Here is a 19639-nt window from a genome sequence, read left to right as displayed (position 1 = left end):
TCTGAACGCTATTAAAAGTTAAATTCTTCACTAGTTTGGAGACGGAATGCGTTGTTGTGATAAGTGATTTTCTCTATTAATTCGCACTTTTTATTTTAAGATTCAAATATTAATAACTACATTTTATTTCAGTATTTAATTTATGTATTTCTGTTGTATTAAATGCTAGCTTTAATTTTTTTTTTTTTTTTTTTTTCTCGTCCATAAATGTTTATTTATCTACCGAGTTGATTGCAAAAATAGATTACCTAATTGTACTCATTTTTAGTTCGTGGGAGGGGAATCTATCACCATACTTTCCCTTAAACAGGACCGTTGGACTTTTATTAAGTACAATACTTAATAGTTATTTTTTATTTATTTATTTATTTATTTTTTTTTTTTTTTTTTAATGGAGAGTAGAAAACGCATTGTGGATGCGTTATCGGCAGCTCCTGTTACTCTCGCTTCTTCTTATTTGTCCCTCAGTCCTCATTTTTAAATGAGTGATTTTTCTGACAAAGGGAGAAGAAAAAGCTGTTTTCTAGGTTGGCAGTATTTTTGCGCGAACAGTTGGCAGAGTTGGTGGAAATTTTCTGTTTCTATGTCTATCCTTGTAGCCATGTCACTAGTAAGGGTGCTGGAGGTAAACGTTTTGTCTGGGCTGACGTTATCCGCCTGATAGTCAGGGACCCGAACCTTGGATTAACCACTAAGGAGGCTGTCCTATCAGCAGGTGCAAAGTACTGGGGCTGCTGTATTGCCATTTGGTGAATGGAATCTGGACCATGCAGTAGCTTCTGGTGGGGCCTCTCGATGCCATACTAGTGGGTAATTGTTACGGCTTTACCTTATCATGTGGTACAAAAAAAAAAAAAAAAAAAAAAAATTCTTCGTTTCTTTTTCTCTCTTAGTTTCCCCTCTCTGTCCTGCTCTAAGTAAATCTGTCGACCTAGTCCACAAATTCCAAAATTTCATCATGACAAGTTTCAAGAAAAAATACACGATTAAACCCGGTTCTCCAACTTCCAACGTAGACCCCTACTACCATGTCTCCTTCTCCAACATCAGGGGTCTACGTTCTAACCTTCCAGAGGTTGAAACCCAATTACAGGAGACTAAACCAGACCTTTTATTTTTAAGTGAAACTGGCATTGGACAGGCTATTTCCCTTGATGAGTTTGCAATTACAGGATACTCTAACTTAACTTCTAAATCTGACCCCCAAGATCGCCATGGGCATGGAATATGTGCCTATATTAAAGATAGCTTTCCATGTGGGAGGGACATCTCCAGGGAAGATCCTAACTTACCTTATATGTGCTTCCGGGTTGCTTTAGCTCACACTACTGCATTTATATTTACTCTCTATCGCCCCCACAACAGCGGAGTTACTATCTTTCAAAGCATATCTGAGAAAATTGACCAAGTCCTTTCTACTTATCCTTCAGCTAACATTCACGTATGTGGAGACTTCAATGTTCACAACGTCGAATGGTTGACCCACTCAAACAAGACCGATGATGAGGGGAGGTTCTGTCATGATTTCTCCATTGCCTATGACCTCACTCAGATTGTTCAGGAACCTACCCGTGTGCCCGATAATGACGGCCAGTATGCGAGCCTACTAGACCTTTTTCTCACAACTTGCCCTGAACTATGTTCAGTTTCTGTTCTGTCGCCTCTTGGATCTTCCGACCACTCTGTTGTATCAATTAAGATAAAAATGAAATGTAATAAGTCCCCAGACGTACCTCTTCATCGTACAGTATATCGATACACTAAGGCTGACTGGGATAGCTTCCGTACATTTATATCTGATCTACCTCTGCATTCCATGTTTAAAAAGGATGTGTCCTCTATAGTATTAGACCTAACTGAATGGTTAATTGTAGGTATTGACCATTTCATACCCTCTAAAAAGTTTCAGCAAAAACCTAACAGCCAGCCATGGTTCTCTCCAGAATGTGCTGCTGCCATTGCGCACAGAAATCACTTTTTCCACTGCTTCAAACGTAATAGATGTATGGAAACTAAAGCCGTTTTCAGGACTGCCAGCAACCATTGTAAGAAAGTAATAAGGAACGCAAGAAAGTTGTATGCTCAATCTGTTAAGTCCAAAGTAGCTGAGCAGCGGCTTGGTTCCCACCAGTTTTGGCAAATAGCAAACAGAATCCTGAACAGAAGCGTGTGCTCCATCCCAACTATTATCAATGGATCTGAGGTAATCTCGTCAGCATCAGACAAAGCCAAACTCTTTGTCAAGAACTTTGCAGCTAATTCTACCCTTTGCGACCAAGACCGCCAACCCCCAATATTTCCTCTTGTATCAGAAAACACGCTATGTGATATACGTATATCTGTACGTGATGTTGCCAAACTAATCAAAAACCTTGATTCCAGTAAAGCAACTGGCCCTGATGGTATTCCAATCATAGTACTCAAAAAACTTCAACCTGAACTAGCGCCCATACTTACAAAACTGTTTAAACGTTGTCTTAAGGAGAATAGTTTCCCATCTCCCTGGAAAATCTCATCAGTATGCCCTGTATTTAAGAATTCAGGTGATCGCTCATCCCCCTCTCAGTACAGGCCAATAAGTCTCCTGTGCGTCATGAGTAAGTTGCTAGAATCTGTATTAAATACAGAAGTAATCAAACATCTCAACAAAAATAACCTTCTTAGTGACACTCAATATGGTTTCCGTTCTGCTAGATCTACAGCAGATGTCCTTACAGTTATATCGCATAGGATTAGCAAATCTCTCGACGGTGGCAATCTTTCTAGGGCAATTGCTCTTGACATATCTAAAGCCTTTGATAGGGTATGGCATAAAGGTTTACTTCATAAGATCGCTAGCTATGGTATAGCTGGAAAAGTCTTCTCAATTATTAAATCATTTCTTTCTGATAGATTCATAAGAGTAGTAGTTGAGGGGCAAAAATCAGAAGCTCACAATATTAATGCCGGTGTCCCTCAGGGATCCATCCTGGGCCCAACTCTTTTCCTGATCTACATTAATGATCTTCCAAATCATATCCTTACATCATTTGTAGACATTTATGCTGACGACACTACCATTTATGGTACCACATCTAAGACAGTAAACGAGCAAGTTCTCTCCAATTCTCTCTCCTCTGATCTTGAGCACGTAGTACAATGGGGAAAGGAGTGGCTGGTTACTTTTAATGCATCTAAAACCAAGCTTCTCTCTTTACATCATCAACATTCTAATCCACATTTGTCATCAATTGAAATGAATGGCTCTCGTCTTCAGGAGGCCTCAAGTTTTGACAAGCTTCTGGGCTTGACCATTACTCCTGATCTTAAATGGAACACGTATATCAAATCTGTTGCCAAGGCCGCTGGAAAAATGGTGGGATCTTTCTATCGATCCAGTAGATATCTCACTGCTGATGCTATTCTCTATCTATATAAGAGCCAGGTACGTCCAAGGATGGAATACTGTTGCCACATCTGGGCAGGAGCTGCTAGAAAGAACTTGTCCTGCCTTGATAGAGTTCAAAATAGACTTCGTAGCCTCGTAGGAGATGTCCTTTTCTCCTCCTTGCAACCTCTATCTCACAGAAGAGATGTTGCGAGTTTGTCTCTGATGTATCGTTATTTTCATGGAAAGTGTTCAACTGAGCTTCAATCTATGGTCCCCCCTCGCCAAACTTTCACAAGAAACACTCGTCTAGCTGTAAACACTATCAATAATTTCCCCCACTCTTTATCTGTGCCTAAACCTAAACGTAGATTCCATGAACAAAGCTTCTTTCTTAGAACTGCACGCCTGTGGAATTGTCTTCCGTTTTCCTGCTTTCCGGCTGACTACAATATGGTTTTGTTCAAGTCTAAAGTAAATAAGTTCTTGATGAGCCGTTCCATATAAGTTATTAAATTTACCAAATTTTCATTACTAATGATTACTATATTGACCAACTTCTACTGTACACTCTTTAACCCTTATCCTTGAGTGGCCTCTGGGCCTTGATAATGTGGTGATGCCTTTGTAAAAAAAAAAAAAAAAAAAAAAAAAAAAAAACATGTACTTTGTTTTATTTTTTATACTTATGAACCACTTGATCGATTTACATAATTTTTGGAATGCAATATTTTCTTTCCATTATTGGTATGTACATCATACTGATTTTAGTTTTAGTTTTTCAATATAAAGGAATTTTGAATAAGCACTAAAGAGTTAATACCAGATAGAATTATTCTTACCATCCAAGTAGTGTAGAATTCAGCAACAACTGTATATTCTGCAGATGTGACATTGGTATCAGTTCTTCAGATGGTACGCCTTGTGATAGACACAGATGAATAATATTTTGATTTAGACGACCAACTGCACTATTAAACTGCTTCTTGGACATATCTCCGCGGCAAAAATCACTAAAAAATAAATAAAAATAAAAAAGAAAAGATTTAATATAAAACTATAGTTTTCTTTAACCAATACAAAAACTGAAAATCAGAAAAGGATTGTAAAAAAAAAAAAATCAGAATAATATATAGTTTCCATTAGAACAGAAAAGTCAAACATGCAGCTTGTTGCATGCACATTTGTGGCCCGCATAAGAGATATCATATTTTGTCATCTAACGGACAAAAATTTCAGACTTTTTTTAAAAAATGATTTTATAATTTAAGCTGGATGAATGTGTGTTCACTTAAAACAAAAAACTTTTTTATTTAGAACATTTCTTTACATTTAAAAATTACTTTTTACATTTCATTGGTTTCAAAATTTATTCTTAGAGTTGGTTTAAAATGTTATTTTTTCTTCAGTTAAACTACTTTGTGAGTTGGTTCTTGGCCAGAATTCTCCCTATATTATTAGATTGAGAAGAACGTTCTTGCAGAATTTAAAATTTTGATTTCAAATATGTTTTCATTATAATACCTACACTTTTACTCATTTTAAAAAGTGGTGTGCACTCTATTTAATCATTTAAATTACAATCGTTCTAAAACAATTGCTTTTCTTTTTAGAACATTGAATAAAAGATGAAAAAAAAAAAAAGCAAATTCGCACAATTTTCTTATTTCAATTCACGCTTAACTGAAAAGCTGCTGAAACAGCTCACGATATCAAAAAAGCATTTGGCCCATGAATCACTATTGAACATACAGCACAATGGTGGTTGAGGAAATTTTGTGGCGGCGATGAGTCTGAAGAAGAGCGTAGCGGTCGGCCATCGGATGTTGACAACGATCAATTAGGAGCCTTATTTGAAGCCAATCCATACACAACTGTTCGAGAACTTGCTTCTGAATTAGACGTAACATATACAATGATTTCCAAGCACTTGAGAGAGACTGGAAAGACAAAAAACTTGATAAATATGCGTCTCACAAATTGAATGACAACCAAAAGAAACGCCGTTATGAAGTGTGGTTTTACTTGAAATTCAGTATTTCAATATTTAGATTTTCACTATCATAACAAACAAGCACCAAAAAGCATTAAATTGTATGTTAGTACTTACACATATGACTGTTTCCGAGGAAGTGTCACATTGAGGATGTGACTCAGCAAAATTACTAGCTGAGTCGTGTAACAAAGTGCGGCGCTGATTGTATGGGCAGGATTATGGTGACTAGCTTCGGTATCAGGAGTCACTTCAGACTTTGCCTCTACTAAAATAGAGTAACTACTATTAAAGAGACCTGACCAAAGAGAGTAAGTAAACAGTTAGAAATATTTCATACAAGATACATTTTCATTTATTGCAAACATAATAAATTTAATAAGTTTAAAGAATAAAACAATTTTAGAATCACAGAAAAATGATCAAATGTAAATTGAGAAAAAAGTTAATGTCTTTGAATTTCTATAAACGTTCACTGTGAAAAAAAAAAGAAAGAAAACATTTATAAGTAATCCTTTTTTTAAAACCAAATTTGGTGCTAAAAGATATTTTTAGTTCTTGTCCAGAATATCACCTACATTTAAAAAAAAAAAAAAGTCTGTATGATGTAATACCTGTATCAGAATTGAAGTGTTATATTTAAAAAAAAAATCATGTAAATTGATCAAGTAGTTTTATTTTTAACTAAGAAAAGCGTGTGGCTGTGTGTACAACTCTTCTACATTCCACACCACTGGACCAATCATGACCAAACCTGACAGGATGATAGTCTCTGAACTAGGAATGGTGCATACCATTTTTCAAGGTTAAGGTTATATTTGGTGTGGTTCTCCATAAAATCCCCCAGCTAGGGATGGTGCACACCAAGTTGGGGCTCACCACCATGGTGCCGGCAAACTTCTTTGTGAATTTGAATCAGATCTCCCTCCTCCAACCACATCCCTCAACCAATTCTGATGAAATTTGGCATGATAGTGGTTCCTAACATAGGCCAAAATTTATTGCACTGTATCTCTTTACTTTAACCTTCCAAATTAACGCTGTCAAAAACTATGTAACAAACTATTAAGGATCCTTTTTACTCAAAATGTATATAATTCTTTTGAAAAATTTAAATACTTTCTCCTATTCAGATACGCACTAAAAGATGCCACCTAAATGAAATAGAAGTGAAATATCCACAAAGGTGCCCACGAAACGGGTACCTGAGTGCACAGCAAAATAACACGCAAAGACTAGGTATCTTTACTGTATCTTTTATAAAAATGTGTTTGTGATACCAAACAAATGTTACCCATTGTAAATCTTTGTAATCATTTCAATTTTTATGTGTAAAAATATAAGTGTCAATTTTTATATAACCTATTTGCTTTAAAATTCATGGTTGTACTTCAAGAGGTAGTTAAATTTTAAGCATCTTAAGTAGTTGCTCTTACAACATCCATTTACTGCAAGGGTGCCAACAAAGCAGGTATCCAAGCGTACAACAAAGTCCTGCACAAAGCGTGGATATCTTTGCTAGTTCTATGAATAAGCAAGAATGAACTGTCCTGCATTGCCATCTTGAAGAAACAAAAGGAGATAACTCAACAATAATTCAAGCTTGTGAGAACAGACTTATGTCTACGATCTTTCATTAATCACTTAAAATCGTTTTAAAATGATTTTCTTTATAAAAATACTTGATCAATTTATGTGATTTTTGGAATACACCATAATTTTTTTTTTGTATATTCTTGGCTTTTAATATAGGGGGAATTCTGGACAACCATCAAATTTATTTTTGCAATGAATGAAAACAATATAAATCATAAATATTTCGGACAACTTAGCCCCCCCCCCTCAGTTATAGATATTGTTTTTTTTTCTTCATTGTCGAGCTATAACAATTGCTGGTAATGTCTGATCTCTCCTGGTGTCAAATGGAGATGGCTATTAATGTCTTAATTTTGTGTATAAATAATAATATATAATATTAATAAAATTATTCAGATTATTTGGACAACTGTTCTCATCTTGAGTGTTATTTTCACTTTGCATAGTCGATAAAGTCCGCATTAAAATTGAGTTGTAAGTGACAATTTTCTGGAGGTTGAAGGTTCAATCATCTGTGCGAGTGATACTTGGAATATAATTACGAATTACTTAGGACTTCTACCTGGCTATGGCTGATGAAATGAGAGCATGCTACCTCTGAATTAAATAAAGCATTCTATTCAAAATTCCTCAAGTTTGACAGAAAGATTGTCAAGAAAGTCGGAGTTTACAGCGACCAAAATGTTGTGATACAAACAGGATGAGAACAGTAATCCGAATGATACAAATAATCAATACCCACCTCAAAAATTCAGAAACATAATAAAATTATAACTAGGGCTAGGACAACAGCATATTCTTTTCATTGTTTTGACTCTCGAGTGTGTATCTGTTGATATCTTATATGCTTTTATATAGAGTGATGTGGTTCTCGATTGATTAACTGTCGGATATATACTTGAGAGTCAAAACAATGGAAAGAATATTCTCTTGTCATAGCCCTAATTATAACACAGCTTAACAGGTGTGCATGTATTTCTCGTGTCAATGTAACGTTAATAATTAGACATGGAATAACTTTTTTTTTACTATTAATTAATTATTTACTGAAATAAAAATGAAATAGTGTTAATAAAATATTCACACAATACAATTTAGAAAAGTATTTTAATTACAAAAAAAAAAAACAATGCATTTTTATTTCTTTATAAATCCTTTTTTTTTAATTGTTTACTAATAGTTAAAAAAAAAAAAAAAAAAAAAAAAGAACTGAATTACTTTGTAACTTCAAACTTTAAAAGAAATTTGGAAGCCTTTAAATTGTTGAATAGAAAGTCATTTTTGGCTTTAAAATTCATAATAATCTATTACAAAAATTGGACTTTTGGGAGCTTTTTAAATCCAATAATTTTATAAATTGAGATTAAAACAATATTTATACCAGAACAAAATTATAGTTTCATAATATTTTGATTCAATTAATAATTTAATATTCAAATAATATCATCCAAATTAAATTTAACTTTTTAAGTTTTATTTATCAAAAAAATAATTTGCTTTAAAAAAAAAAAAAAAAAAAATTGCAAGTTAACAGACTCTCATGCAATATAGCTTTGACCAAATATGGTATAGGTGTCAAAAGTATTGAATCTCATTTTGTTGAGTACTCACCAGACATGTGGTATATAGAAAAATCGCCATTCGAAGGAAGAGTAGGATAGACAATTTGGAATTCTCCAACTTTATCTTCATATTCCCAGAAACCTTTATTATAAGCTGTCTGACAAGCATCTTTTAAGGCGCTTACTGTACTCAGTTCCATACCAGAATTACTGAAAAACGTAAAAAAGAAAAAAAATTAAAGAGATTTTTATGCAAAATTAAAATTTGTAATAAATTGATAGGAATTCAATTCAAACAAAATTAAACGATGACATTAACATTGCTTTTAATACAATTATCTGATCAGATATTGTGTGTGTGTGAGATATAAAATTTTAGAAATAAAAATAATTTAGTTAAAATAGTTAAATACAAAGAAAACTAATGAATAAATTTAAGTTTCGAAATCATATTAAAAAAAAAAAAAAATCTGGCATACACCATACTTCTTAAACACTTTTTTTTTTTATAAATTTGGTGTTTGATAGATTTTATTGCAAAACAGATTTAAAAAATAAGTAAAAATTCTTTCATTGAATTATCTTTCCCAAACTGTAAATATTTTCTTCACAAGAAATTAATCAAAAAGACAAATAGAGAAAGCAATAAGTGACATTCAAAACAGCAACTTGTGCACTTTAGTTTGGCACTGATAATTATTTGTTTCTAGTTTCAGAAATGTTCAATTGTACACCAGAAAAAGGGAGATAATTCAAACTTTTAATGATTTTCAGAAAAACTTTTTACATTAAATTAACAAAAAAACAAAACAAAAAAAAAAAAAACAACAGAAACCATTAATTATTGGAACAGTTATTAAATTATATTAAATCTTACTTTTTTTTTAAAACCACGAACAATTTATTTCTAAACAAATTAAAATAATTTGGGATGGATTTTTTTAAAATTTGAAATAAATCAATTTATAACATCTTATAGCATTTTAAAATGTATTATTTCTTTTTTTGAAAATGTTAATTTTCTTTGAATAAATAAAATTATTTACACATGAAATATATCAGTTAATTTAGTATATTTTGAAAAGTATGACTTTTCTTTTTTGAACAATAAGTTTAAAATAATTTAATTCTAGAAATGTTCCAGTGATTAAAGTTTGCCATTGTATTAATTTGTCAATTTAATGTACTTGTTTTAATTTACCTAAAAAATTTTGCTGCAAATCATAAAAATTGTAGATTGTCTCCCTGTTTCCTGTGTGGAACTTGTCTGAAACGGAAACACAAATAATTAACGGTGCAAGTCTATAAATGGGCCACTAGTAATCTTTTTTACTATAAAAATCTGAAAAAAAATCTTTATAATGTATGTACTTGTCACTGCAGGAAAATGTCATATTCCAAAAATCACGTAAATCGATCAAGTAGTTTTTTTTTTTATTTAAGAAAATCAAATATTATGAGAAATTTTATCGAAGAAAAACTTATTCTTGATCGATTTACGTGATTTTTTGGAATATGACATTTTCATGCAGTGACAAGTACATACATTATAAAGATTTTTTCCAGATTTTTACAGTAAAAAAGATTACTAATGGCCCATTTATAGACTTGCACCTAATTAACAGTGGTAATTTAAAATGTATGTGTTCCTTTTTACTTGCCTCCCCACGAGGGCAGAGTTAGATACAAGGTCAGTTTTTAATGTGGGGAAAATCCAGCTCCCCAAAAAGGGCACTCTGGATAGGAACAAAAATGAAAATTGCCTCAGTCTAGAAGGATTTCTTCTCCACTGATCGAAGTTAGAAAAGGTGAACTGTAATATCAGAACAGATACTACAATTTGTCCAATGAAAGTTAAGACTTGCATGCAATGCCGGGTAGGTACAGCTAGTAAATAATAGGAATCTATAATATATATAATATCCCATTGATGAAATGTTGCACCCCTCTGCCTGTTCTACAAGTATTTTTATGGGATTGCTCTGACGAACAGCAAGCACTTGTACCTCTTCGACGTAGATGCCCCCAACAAACTCGACTAGCAGCTAAATCCTACCCCTACACAGTAGAGATACCTAGATGTAAGACAGCTTTCTACTCGAATAGTTTCTTCCCCAGAACTGCTAGACTTTGGAACATCCCTTCCAAGTCCCTGCTTCCCTAACTATACTGACATGCAGAAGTTCAAATGTAATGTAAACAGACATCCTGCTACACAACTCCCTACATAGTACCCCTGTAGCTTATGTCCCTGACAGTATCCCCCTACATCAAAGTGGCACTGTGTCTTGTTTGGGGAGAAAATGTAAAAGAAACAAAAAAAAAAAAAAAAAAATTATATTATTAAAACATCACATTTGTAACCTCAAGTAAAAAAGGAAATTTTAAATTTATGCAATAATCATGATTTTTAAATAAGAATGGGACGCATGAAAATTCTACAATGGTTTACCTAGTTTTTTTTTTACTATAAACATACATACATACACACACATACTGACTGGAATCTTGGGAAAGCTTGCTGCCACCCAAATTTCAGTGACAACCATTGCAAGTGAGAAGTTAATGGCAAGTGACTGTTGCGATGATGTAAATTCATTTGCAAAAGTTATTGAAAGAAGTGGAGAGTATTGCATATCTGAGGAGATTTCTCACAACCCAGACTTTAGGGAACACAAACGGCCTTGTCAGTGAATAATCTTTGATGAGAATCTACAACAGAGCTTCTAGTGTATTTATTTCTAGTGTATACAAATTATTGTATTCATTTATAGTGTATACAAATTATTGCATTCATTTATAGTGTATACAAATTATTGCATTCATTTATAGTGTATACAAATTATTGCATTCATTTATAGTGTATACAAATTATTGCATTCATTTATAGTGTATACAAATTATTGCATTCATTTATAGTGTATACAAATTATTGCATTCATTTATAGTGTATACAGATTATTGCATTCATTTATAGTGTATACAAATTATTGCATTCATTTATAGTGTATACAAATTATTGCATTCATTTATAGTGTATACAAATTATTGCATTCATTTATAGTGTATACAGATTATTGCATTCATTTATAGTGTATACAAATTATTGCATTCATTTATAATGTATACAAATTATTGCATTCATTTATAGTGTATACAAATTATTGCATTCATTTATAGTGTATACAAATTATTGCATTCATTTATAGTGTATACAAATTATTGTATTCATTTATAGTGTATACAAATTATTGCATTCATTTATAGTGTATACAAATTATTGCATTGATTTATAGTGTATACAAATTATTGCATTCATTTATAGTGTATACAAATTATTGCATTCATTTATAGTGTATACAAATTATTGCATTCATTTATAGTGTATACAAATTATTGTATTCATTTATAGTGTATACAAATTATTGTATTCATTTATAGTGTATACAAATTATTGCATTCATTTATAGTGTATACAAATTATTGCATTCATTTATAGTGTATACAAATTATTGCATTCATTTATAGTGTATACAAATTATTGCATTCATTTATAGTGTATACAAATTATTGCATTCATTTATAGTGTATACAAATTATTGCATTCATTTATAGTGTATACAAATTATTGCATTCATTTATAGTGTATACAAATTATTGCATTCATTTATAGTGTATACAAATTATTGCATTCATTTATAATGTATACAAATTATTGCATTCATTTATAGTGTATACAAATTATTGCATTCATTTATAGTGTATACAAATTATTGCATTCATTTATAGTTTATACAAATTATTGCATTCATTTATAGTGTATACAAATTATTGTATTCATTTATAGTGTATACAGATTATTGACTTCATTTATAGTGTATACAAATTATTGCATTCATTTATAGTGTATACAAATTATTGCATTCATTTATAGTGTATACAAATTATTGCATTCATTTATAGTGTATACAAATTATTGCATTCATTTATAGTGTATACAAATTATTGTATTCATTTATAGTGTATACAAATTATTGTATTCATTTATAGTGTATACAAATTATTGTATTCATTTATAGTGTATACAAATTATTGTATTTCATTTATAGTGTATACAAATTATTGTATTCATTTATAGTGTATACAAATTATTGTATTCATTTATAGTGTATACAAATTATTGTATTTCATTTATAGTGTATACAAATTATTGTATTCATTTATAGTGTATACAAATTATTGTATTCATTTATAGTGTATACAAATTATTGTATTCATTTATAGTTTATACAAATTATTGTATTTCATTTATAGTGTATACAAATTATTGTATTCCTTTATAGTGTATACAAATTATTGTATTCATTTAGAGTGTATACAAATTATTGTATTCATTTATAGTGTATACAAATTATTGTATTCATTTATAGTGTATACAAATTATTGTATTCATTTATAGTGTATACAAATTATTGTATTTCATTTATAGTGTATACAAATTATTGTATTCATTTATAGTGTATACAAATTATTGTATTTCATTTATAGTGTATAAAAATTATTGCATTCATTTCTAGTGTATACAAATTATTGCATTCATTTCTAGTGTATACAAATTATTGCATTCATTTCTAGTGTATACAAATTATTGCATTCATTTATAGTGTATACAAATTATTGCATTCATTTATAGTGTATACAAATTATTGTATTCATTTATAGTGTATACAAATTATTTTATTCATTTCTAGTGTATACAAATTATTGTATTCATTTATAGTGTATACAAATTATTGTATTCATTTCTAGTGTATACAAATTATTGTATTCATTTATAGTGTATACAAATTATTGTATTCATTTATAGTGTATACAAATTATTGTATTCATTTATAGTGTATACAAATTATTGTATTCATTTATAGTGTATACAAATTATTGTATTCATTTATAGTGTATACAAATGATTGTATTCATTTATAGTGTATACAAATTATTGTATTTCATTTATAGTGTATACAAATTATTGTATTCATTTATAGTGTATACAAATTATTGTATTCATTTATAGTGTATACAAATTATTGTATTCATTTATAGTGTATACAAACTATTGTATTCATTTATAGTGTATACAAATTATTGTATTCATTTATAGTGTATACAAATTATTGTATTCATTTATAGTGTATACATATTATTGTATTCATTTATAGTGTATACAAATAATTGTATTCATTTATAGTGTATACAAATTATTGTATTCATTTATAGTGTATACAAATTATTGTATTCATTTATAGTGTATACAAATTATTGTATTTCAGTTATAGTGTATACAAATTATTGTATTCATTTATAGTGTATACAAATTATTGTATTCATTTATAGTGTATACAAATTATTGTATTCATTTATAGTGTATACAAATTATTGTATTCATTTATAGTGTATACAAATTATTGTATTCATTTATAGTGTATACAAATTATTGTATTCATTTATAGTGTATACAAATTATTGTATTCATTTATAGTGTATACATATTATTGTATTCATTTATAGTGTATACAAATTATTGTATTCATTTATAGTGTATACAAATTATTGTATTCATTTATAGTGTATACAAATTATTGTATTCATTTATAGTGTATACAAATTATTGTATTCATTTATAGTGTATACAAATTATTGTATTTCAGTTATAGTGTATACAAATTATGGTATTCATTTATAGTGTATACAAATTATTGTATTCATTTATAGTGTATACAAACTATTGTATTCATTTATAGTGTATACAAATTATTGTATTCATTTATAGTGTATACAAATTATTGTATTCATTTATAGTGTATACATATTATTGTATTCATTTATAGTGTATACAAATTATTGTATTCATTTATAGTGTATACAAATTATTGTATTTCAGTTATAGTGTATACAAATTATTGTATTCATTTATAGTGTATACAAATTATTGTATTTATTTATAGTGTATACAAATTATTGCATTCATTTATAGTGTATACAAATTATTGCATTCATTTCTAGTGTATACAAATTATTGCATTCATTTCTAGTGTATACAAATTATTGTATTCATTTATAGTGTATACAAATTATTGCATTCATTTCTAGTGTATACAAATTATTGCATTCATTTATAGTGTATACAAATTATTGTATTTCATTTATAGTGTATACAAATTATTGTATTCATTTATAGTGTATACAAATTATTGTATTCATTTATAGTGTATACAAATTATTGTATTTATTTATAGTGTATACAAATTATTGCATTCATTTCTAGTGTATACAAATTATTGTATTCATTTATAGTGTATACAAAGTATTGTATTCATTTATAGTGTATACAAATTATTGTATTTCATTTATAGTGTATACAAATTATTGTATTCATTTATAGTGTATACAAATTATTGTATTCATTTATAGTGTATACAAATTATTGTATTCATTTATAGTGTATACAAATTATTGTATTCATTTATAGTGTATACAAATTATTGTATTCATTTATAGTGTATACAAATTATTGTATTTCATTTATAGTGTATATAAATTATTGTATTTCATTTATAGTGTATACAAATTATTGTATTTCATTTATAGTGTATACAAATTATTGTATTCATTTATAGTGTATACAAATTATTGTATTTATTTATAGTGTATACAAATTATTGCATTCATTTCTAGTGTATACAAATTATTGTATTCATTTCTAGTGTATACAAATTATTGCATTTATTTATAGTGTATACAAATTATTGTATTTCATTTATAGTGTATACAAATTATTGTATTTATTTATAGTGTATACAAATTATTGTATTCATTTCTAGTGTATACAAATTATTGCATTCATTTAGTGTATACAAATTATTGTATTCATTTATAGTGTATACAAATTATTGCATTCATTTATAGTGTATACAAATTATTGCATTTATTTATAGTGTATCCAAATTATTGTATTCATTTATAGTGTATACAAATTATTGCATTCATTTATAGTGTATACAAATTATTGTATTTCATTTATAGTGTATACAAATTATTGTATTCATTTATAGTGTATACAAATTATTGTATTCATTTCTAGTGTATACAAATTATTGTATTCATTTATAGTGTATACAAATTATTGTATTCATTTATAGTGTATACAAATTATTGTATTCATTTATAGTGTATACAAATTATTGTATTCATTTATAGTGTATACAAATTATTGTATTCATTTATAGTGTATACAAATTATTGTATTCATTTATAGTGTATACAAATTATTGTATTTCATTTATAGTGTATACAAATTATTGTATTCATTTATAGTGTATACAAATTATTGTATTCATTTATAGTATATACAAATAATTGTATTCATTTATAGTGTATACAAATTATTGTATTCATTTATAGTGTATACAAATTATTGTATTTCATTTATAGTGTATACAAATTATTTTATTCATTTATAGTGTATACAAATTATTGTATTTCATTTATAGTGTATACAAATTATTGTATTTCATTTCTAGTGTATACAAATTACTGTATTTATTTATAGTGTATACAAATTATTGTATTCATTTATAGTGTATACAAATTATTGTATTCATTTATAGTGTATACAAATTATTGTATTCATTTCTAGTGTATACAAATTATTGCATTCATTTCTAGTGTATACAAATTATTGCATTCATTTCTAGTGTATACAAATTATTGTATTCATTTATAGTGTATACAAATTATTGTATTCATTTATAGTGTATACAAATTATTGTATTTCATTTATAGTGTATACAAATTATTGTATTCATTTCTAGTGTATACAAATTATTGTATTTCATTTCTAGTGTATACAAATTACTGTATTTATTTATAGTGTATACAAATTATTGTATTCATTTATAGTGTATACAAATTATTGTATTCATTTATAGTGTATACAAATTATTGTATTCATTTATAGTGTATACAAATTATTGCATTCATTTCTAGTGTATACAAATTATTGCATTCATTTCTAGTGTATACAAATTATTGTATTCATTTATAGTGTATACAAATTATTGTATTCATTTATAGTGTATACAAATTATTGTATTTCATTTATAGTGTATACAAATTATTGTATTCATTTCTAGTGTATACAAATTATTGTATTTCATTTCTAGTGTATACAAATTATTGTATTTATTTATAGTGTATACAAATTGTATTTCATTTATAGTGTATACAAATTATTGTATTCATTTATAGTATATACAAATTATTGTATTCATTTATAGTGTATACAAATTATTGTATTCATTTATAGTGTATACAAATTGTATTTCATTTATAGTGTATACAAATTATTGCATTTATTTATAGTGTATACAAATTATTGCATTTATTTATAGTGTATACAAATTATTGTATTCATTTATAGTGTATACAAATTATTGTATTCATTTATAGTGTATACAAATTATTGCATTTATTTATAGTATATACAAATTATTGTATTCATTTATAGTGTATACAAATTATTGTATTCATTTATAGTGTATACAAATTGTATTTCATTTATAGTGTATACAAATTATTGTATTCATTTATAGTATATACAAATTATTGTATTCATTTATAGTGTATACAAATTATTGTATTCATTTATAGTGTATACAAATTGTATTTCATTTATAGTGTATACAAATTATTGCATTTATTTATAGTGTATACAAATTATTGTATTCATTTCTAGTGTATACAAATTATTGTATTTAATTTATAGTGTATACAAATTATTGCATTTATTTATAGTGTATACAAATTATTGCATTTATTTATAGTGTATACAAATTATTGTATTATTATTTATTTACTCGTTAGGAGTTTCCACACATGTCATTACCAGAAATCATTCACTGTCAAAAACTGGTTAGATCACCTTCGGTCTCAGTGACAAGTCCGTTGACATATCTAGCACATGCCATTTTTTCTATTATAATTTACAATCACTTTGTATTCTCACAACAGCTATTTTACGGTTAAATTTTCGTTTATAGAAGGCATTGACTTGTGAGAATTTATGTAACAATAGGTTTGTCTCGAATTTCCAGTACTCTCAATGCCCTTCCAGTGGAAGTCTGGTCGGTGCTCTCCTCTCATTGCCATTTTGTGCAGTACTAAAGTTCACACACACTAAATACATTAGTTTGATCGTCTGTCAATATTTTCAGTTTCATAGAAACAGTGGAAATTCAGCCTGCAAGCTTAAAGTACTGCACATTACGTATATTATATTTTTCATAGTTCGTCTGTTATTTTTTCTCGGAAACTACTAAGTTGATCTGGCTAAAATTTTGTATGGACTTTTTTTTATGAGAAGGTGCACTGAACTAATTATAAATGGTATTTAATTTAAAAAGAAAAAAAGAAAAAGATGTTATCATTGCTTAATGTATTTAAATAATACTTTATTTTTTTATTTAAGGTGAAAATGAAATGTCAAAATAAATCACTCTGTATAAACCTTTGGGCTGCATCTATTTAGATGGAATAATTCTTTTCAAGAAAAGCAAGGATACTTATTTATATAGAGATACATGGCAGTTCAAAATAAAATAACAGGAAAACTTATGGATATCCTTATTTATCAGTGAAAAATATTAGTGTAGAGGAAAAATTACGGAAAATTACCAAGTATCAATTTTTTAATAAAAATAAAATTATTTACTATCCATAACCCATGAACACCAAATAAAATTTGGTGTCAAACTAAGTGTTGTAGTAGATTATCTCCCTTCTAATATAAATATGTCATGCAGTTTTGTTGTTCAGAGTTTGACGGAGAATAGTAAATTATATTTTTTATTAAAATTCTACTCACTTATTTTCAGTAAGTTTTCAAGCATGCATATCCAAATGTTTTCCGGTTATTTTATGATGCACTGCCATATATTGCATGCATCTGAATTTCACATATATTTAAACACTAGCAAGCTGTTCGGAATTACCCAGTCATAAAATATGCATATATTTTAATTAATACAGAGCCTGAGACATGTGCATGCAAGTATATTGTTTTTTTCTAAATAGTTCACTTCTTGTAAGTAAAAAATAAAGTCGAGATTGAAACCAAACCTAAAGACAGTCAAGTACGATAACCATTAAACCAGCTTGACACGTTCTTTACAAAGTATTTTCAAACCTTATTCTTAATATGCGCATTTGCGAGACAGTTGACAAACAGATAAAAATTCAAGGACTTCCACGTACCAATTTTTCAACCTTGATCCCTTAGCAGCTCTTTTCTCCAAATGAAAACCAATTAAAAAGTTTTTCACATGTCTGAATACTCCATATATAAAATTTCAAATTCGTTGAGTATATAGGTTGAAAAGTGTCCTCACACACACACACACACACACACACTTATAAATATATAAATAAATAAGCATGAAAATAAGACAAAATGAAATAAAGATGATGCTTACCTATTATGTTGTATTTCACAGATCGGAAAAATATATTTGACCAATGTATCTGTCTGAGATCTTCGTTCTTGAACTAATTTATCCATATTTTTATTAAGGATCACATTTTGCTCTTGTGTCTTGTTTCTTATATTATCACAGCGTTTTAAAATTCGGTTCTTCTTTTCAAGATGAACTTTAGCTCGTTCTTGACAAGTTTTATTTCGTTTACGGTGCTCTTTAAGTTTCTCTCCATCTGAAAAAATAAAAATACAAAATGCATTTACAAGACAACTATCATATATAGTTTTTTTTTTATCATACAAAGATTATAAGAAAGAAAAGTGTCATGAGATTATGATAGTCATGTTTAGGTCAGAGACTAAATTAACATAAGACAGGAAACAAATAGATAAACCTTGCATTAATCTGTCAAAAGATTGTGTTCTTGTCCAGAATTCCCCCTATATTAAAAATAAAAGAAATTTTTTTTATGATGTACATACTTGTAATGAAAGGAAAATATATTCCAAAAATCACTAAATTGATCAAGTAATTTTATTTTTATAAAGAAAATAATTTTGAAGTGATTAATCGGAATTCGTAGACATTACAA

The 19639-nt window shown here is 28.1% G+C and overlaps 1 protein-coding gene across 3 annotated transcripts in view; it reads right to left on the bottom strand.

Moving 5' to 3' along the window:
* The window catches only part of LOC145295901 (beclin 1-associated autophagy-related key regulator-like), a 55406-nt gene that overhangs the window by 15252 nt on the left and 20515 nt on the right, over positions 1–19639 (bottom strand). Inside the window, exons 5-8 of one of the 3 annotated variants that reach the window (XM_080141664.1) lie at positions 19045–19279; positions 8568–8728; positions 5478–5628; positions 4210–4380 (exon numbers count right to left, since the gene is read on the bottom strand). In XM_080141664.1, coding sequence (XP_079997790.1) covers positions 4210–4380; positions 5478–5628; positions 8568–8728; positions 19045–19279 — 718 coding nt within the window. Of the gene's footprint in view, positions 1–4209; positions 4381–5477; positions 5659–8567; positions 8729–19044; positions 19280–19639 lie in introns of all 3 variants that reach the window. The other 2 variants (XM_080141663.1, XM_080141665.1) reach the window with 2 other exon arrangements.

The sequence above is a fragment of the Euprymna scolopes genome, chromosome 16, assembly GCF_053919585.1.
Source record: "Euprymna scolopes isolate OS-2025 chromosome 16, ASM5391958v1, whole genome shotgun sequence".
Taxonomy (NCBI): Eukaryota; Metazoa; Mollusca; class Cephalopoda; order Sepiida; family Sepiolidae; genus Euprymna; species Euprymna scolopes.
Note: the sequence above shows the minus strand (reverse complement) of the source record. Positions and strands in the feature narration are given on the sequence as shown.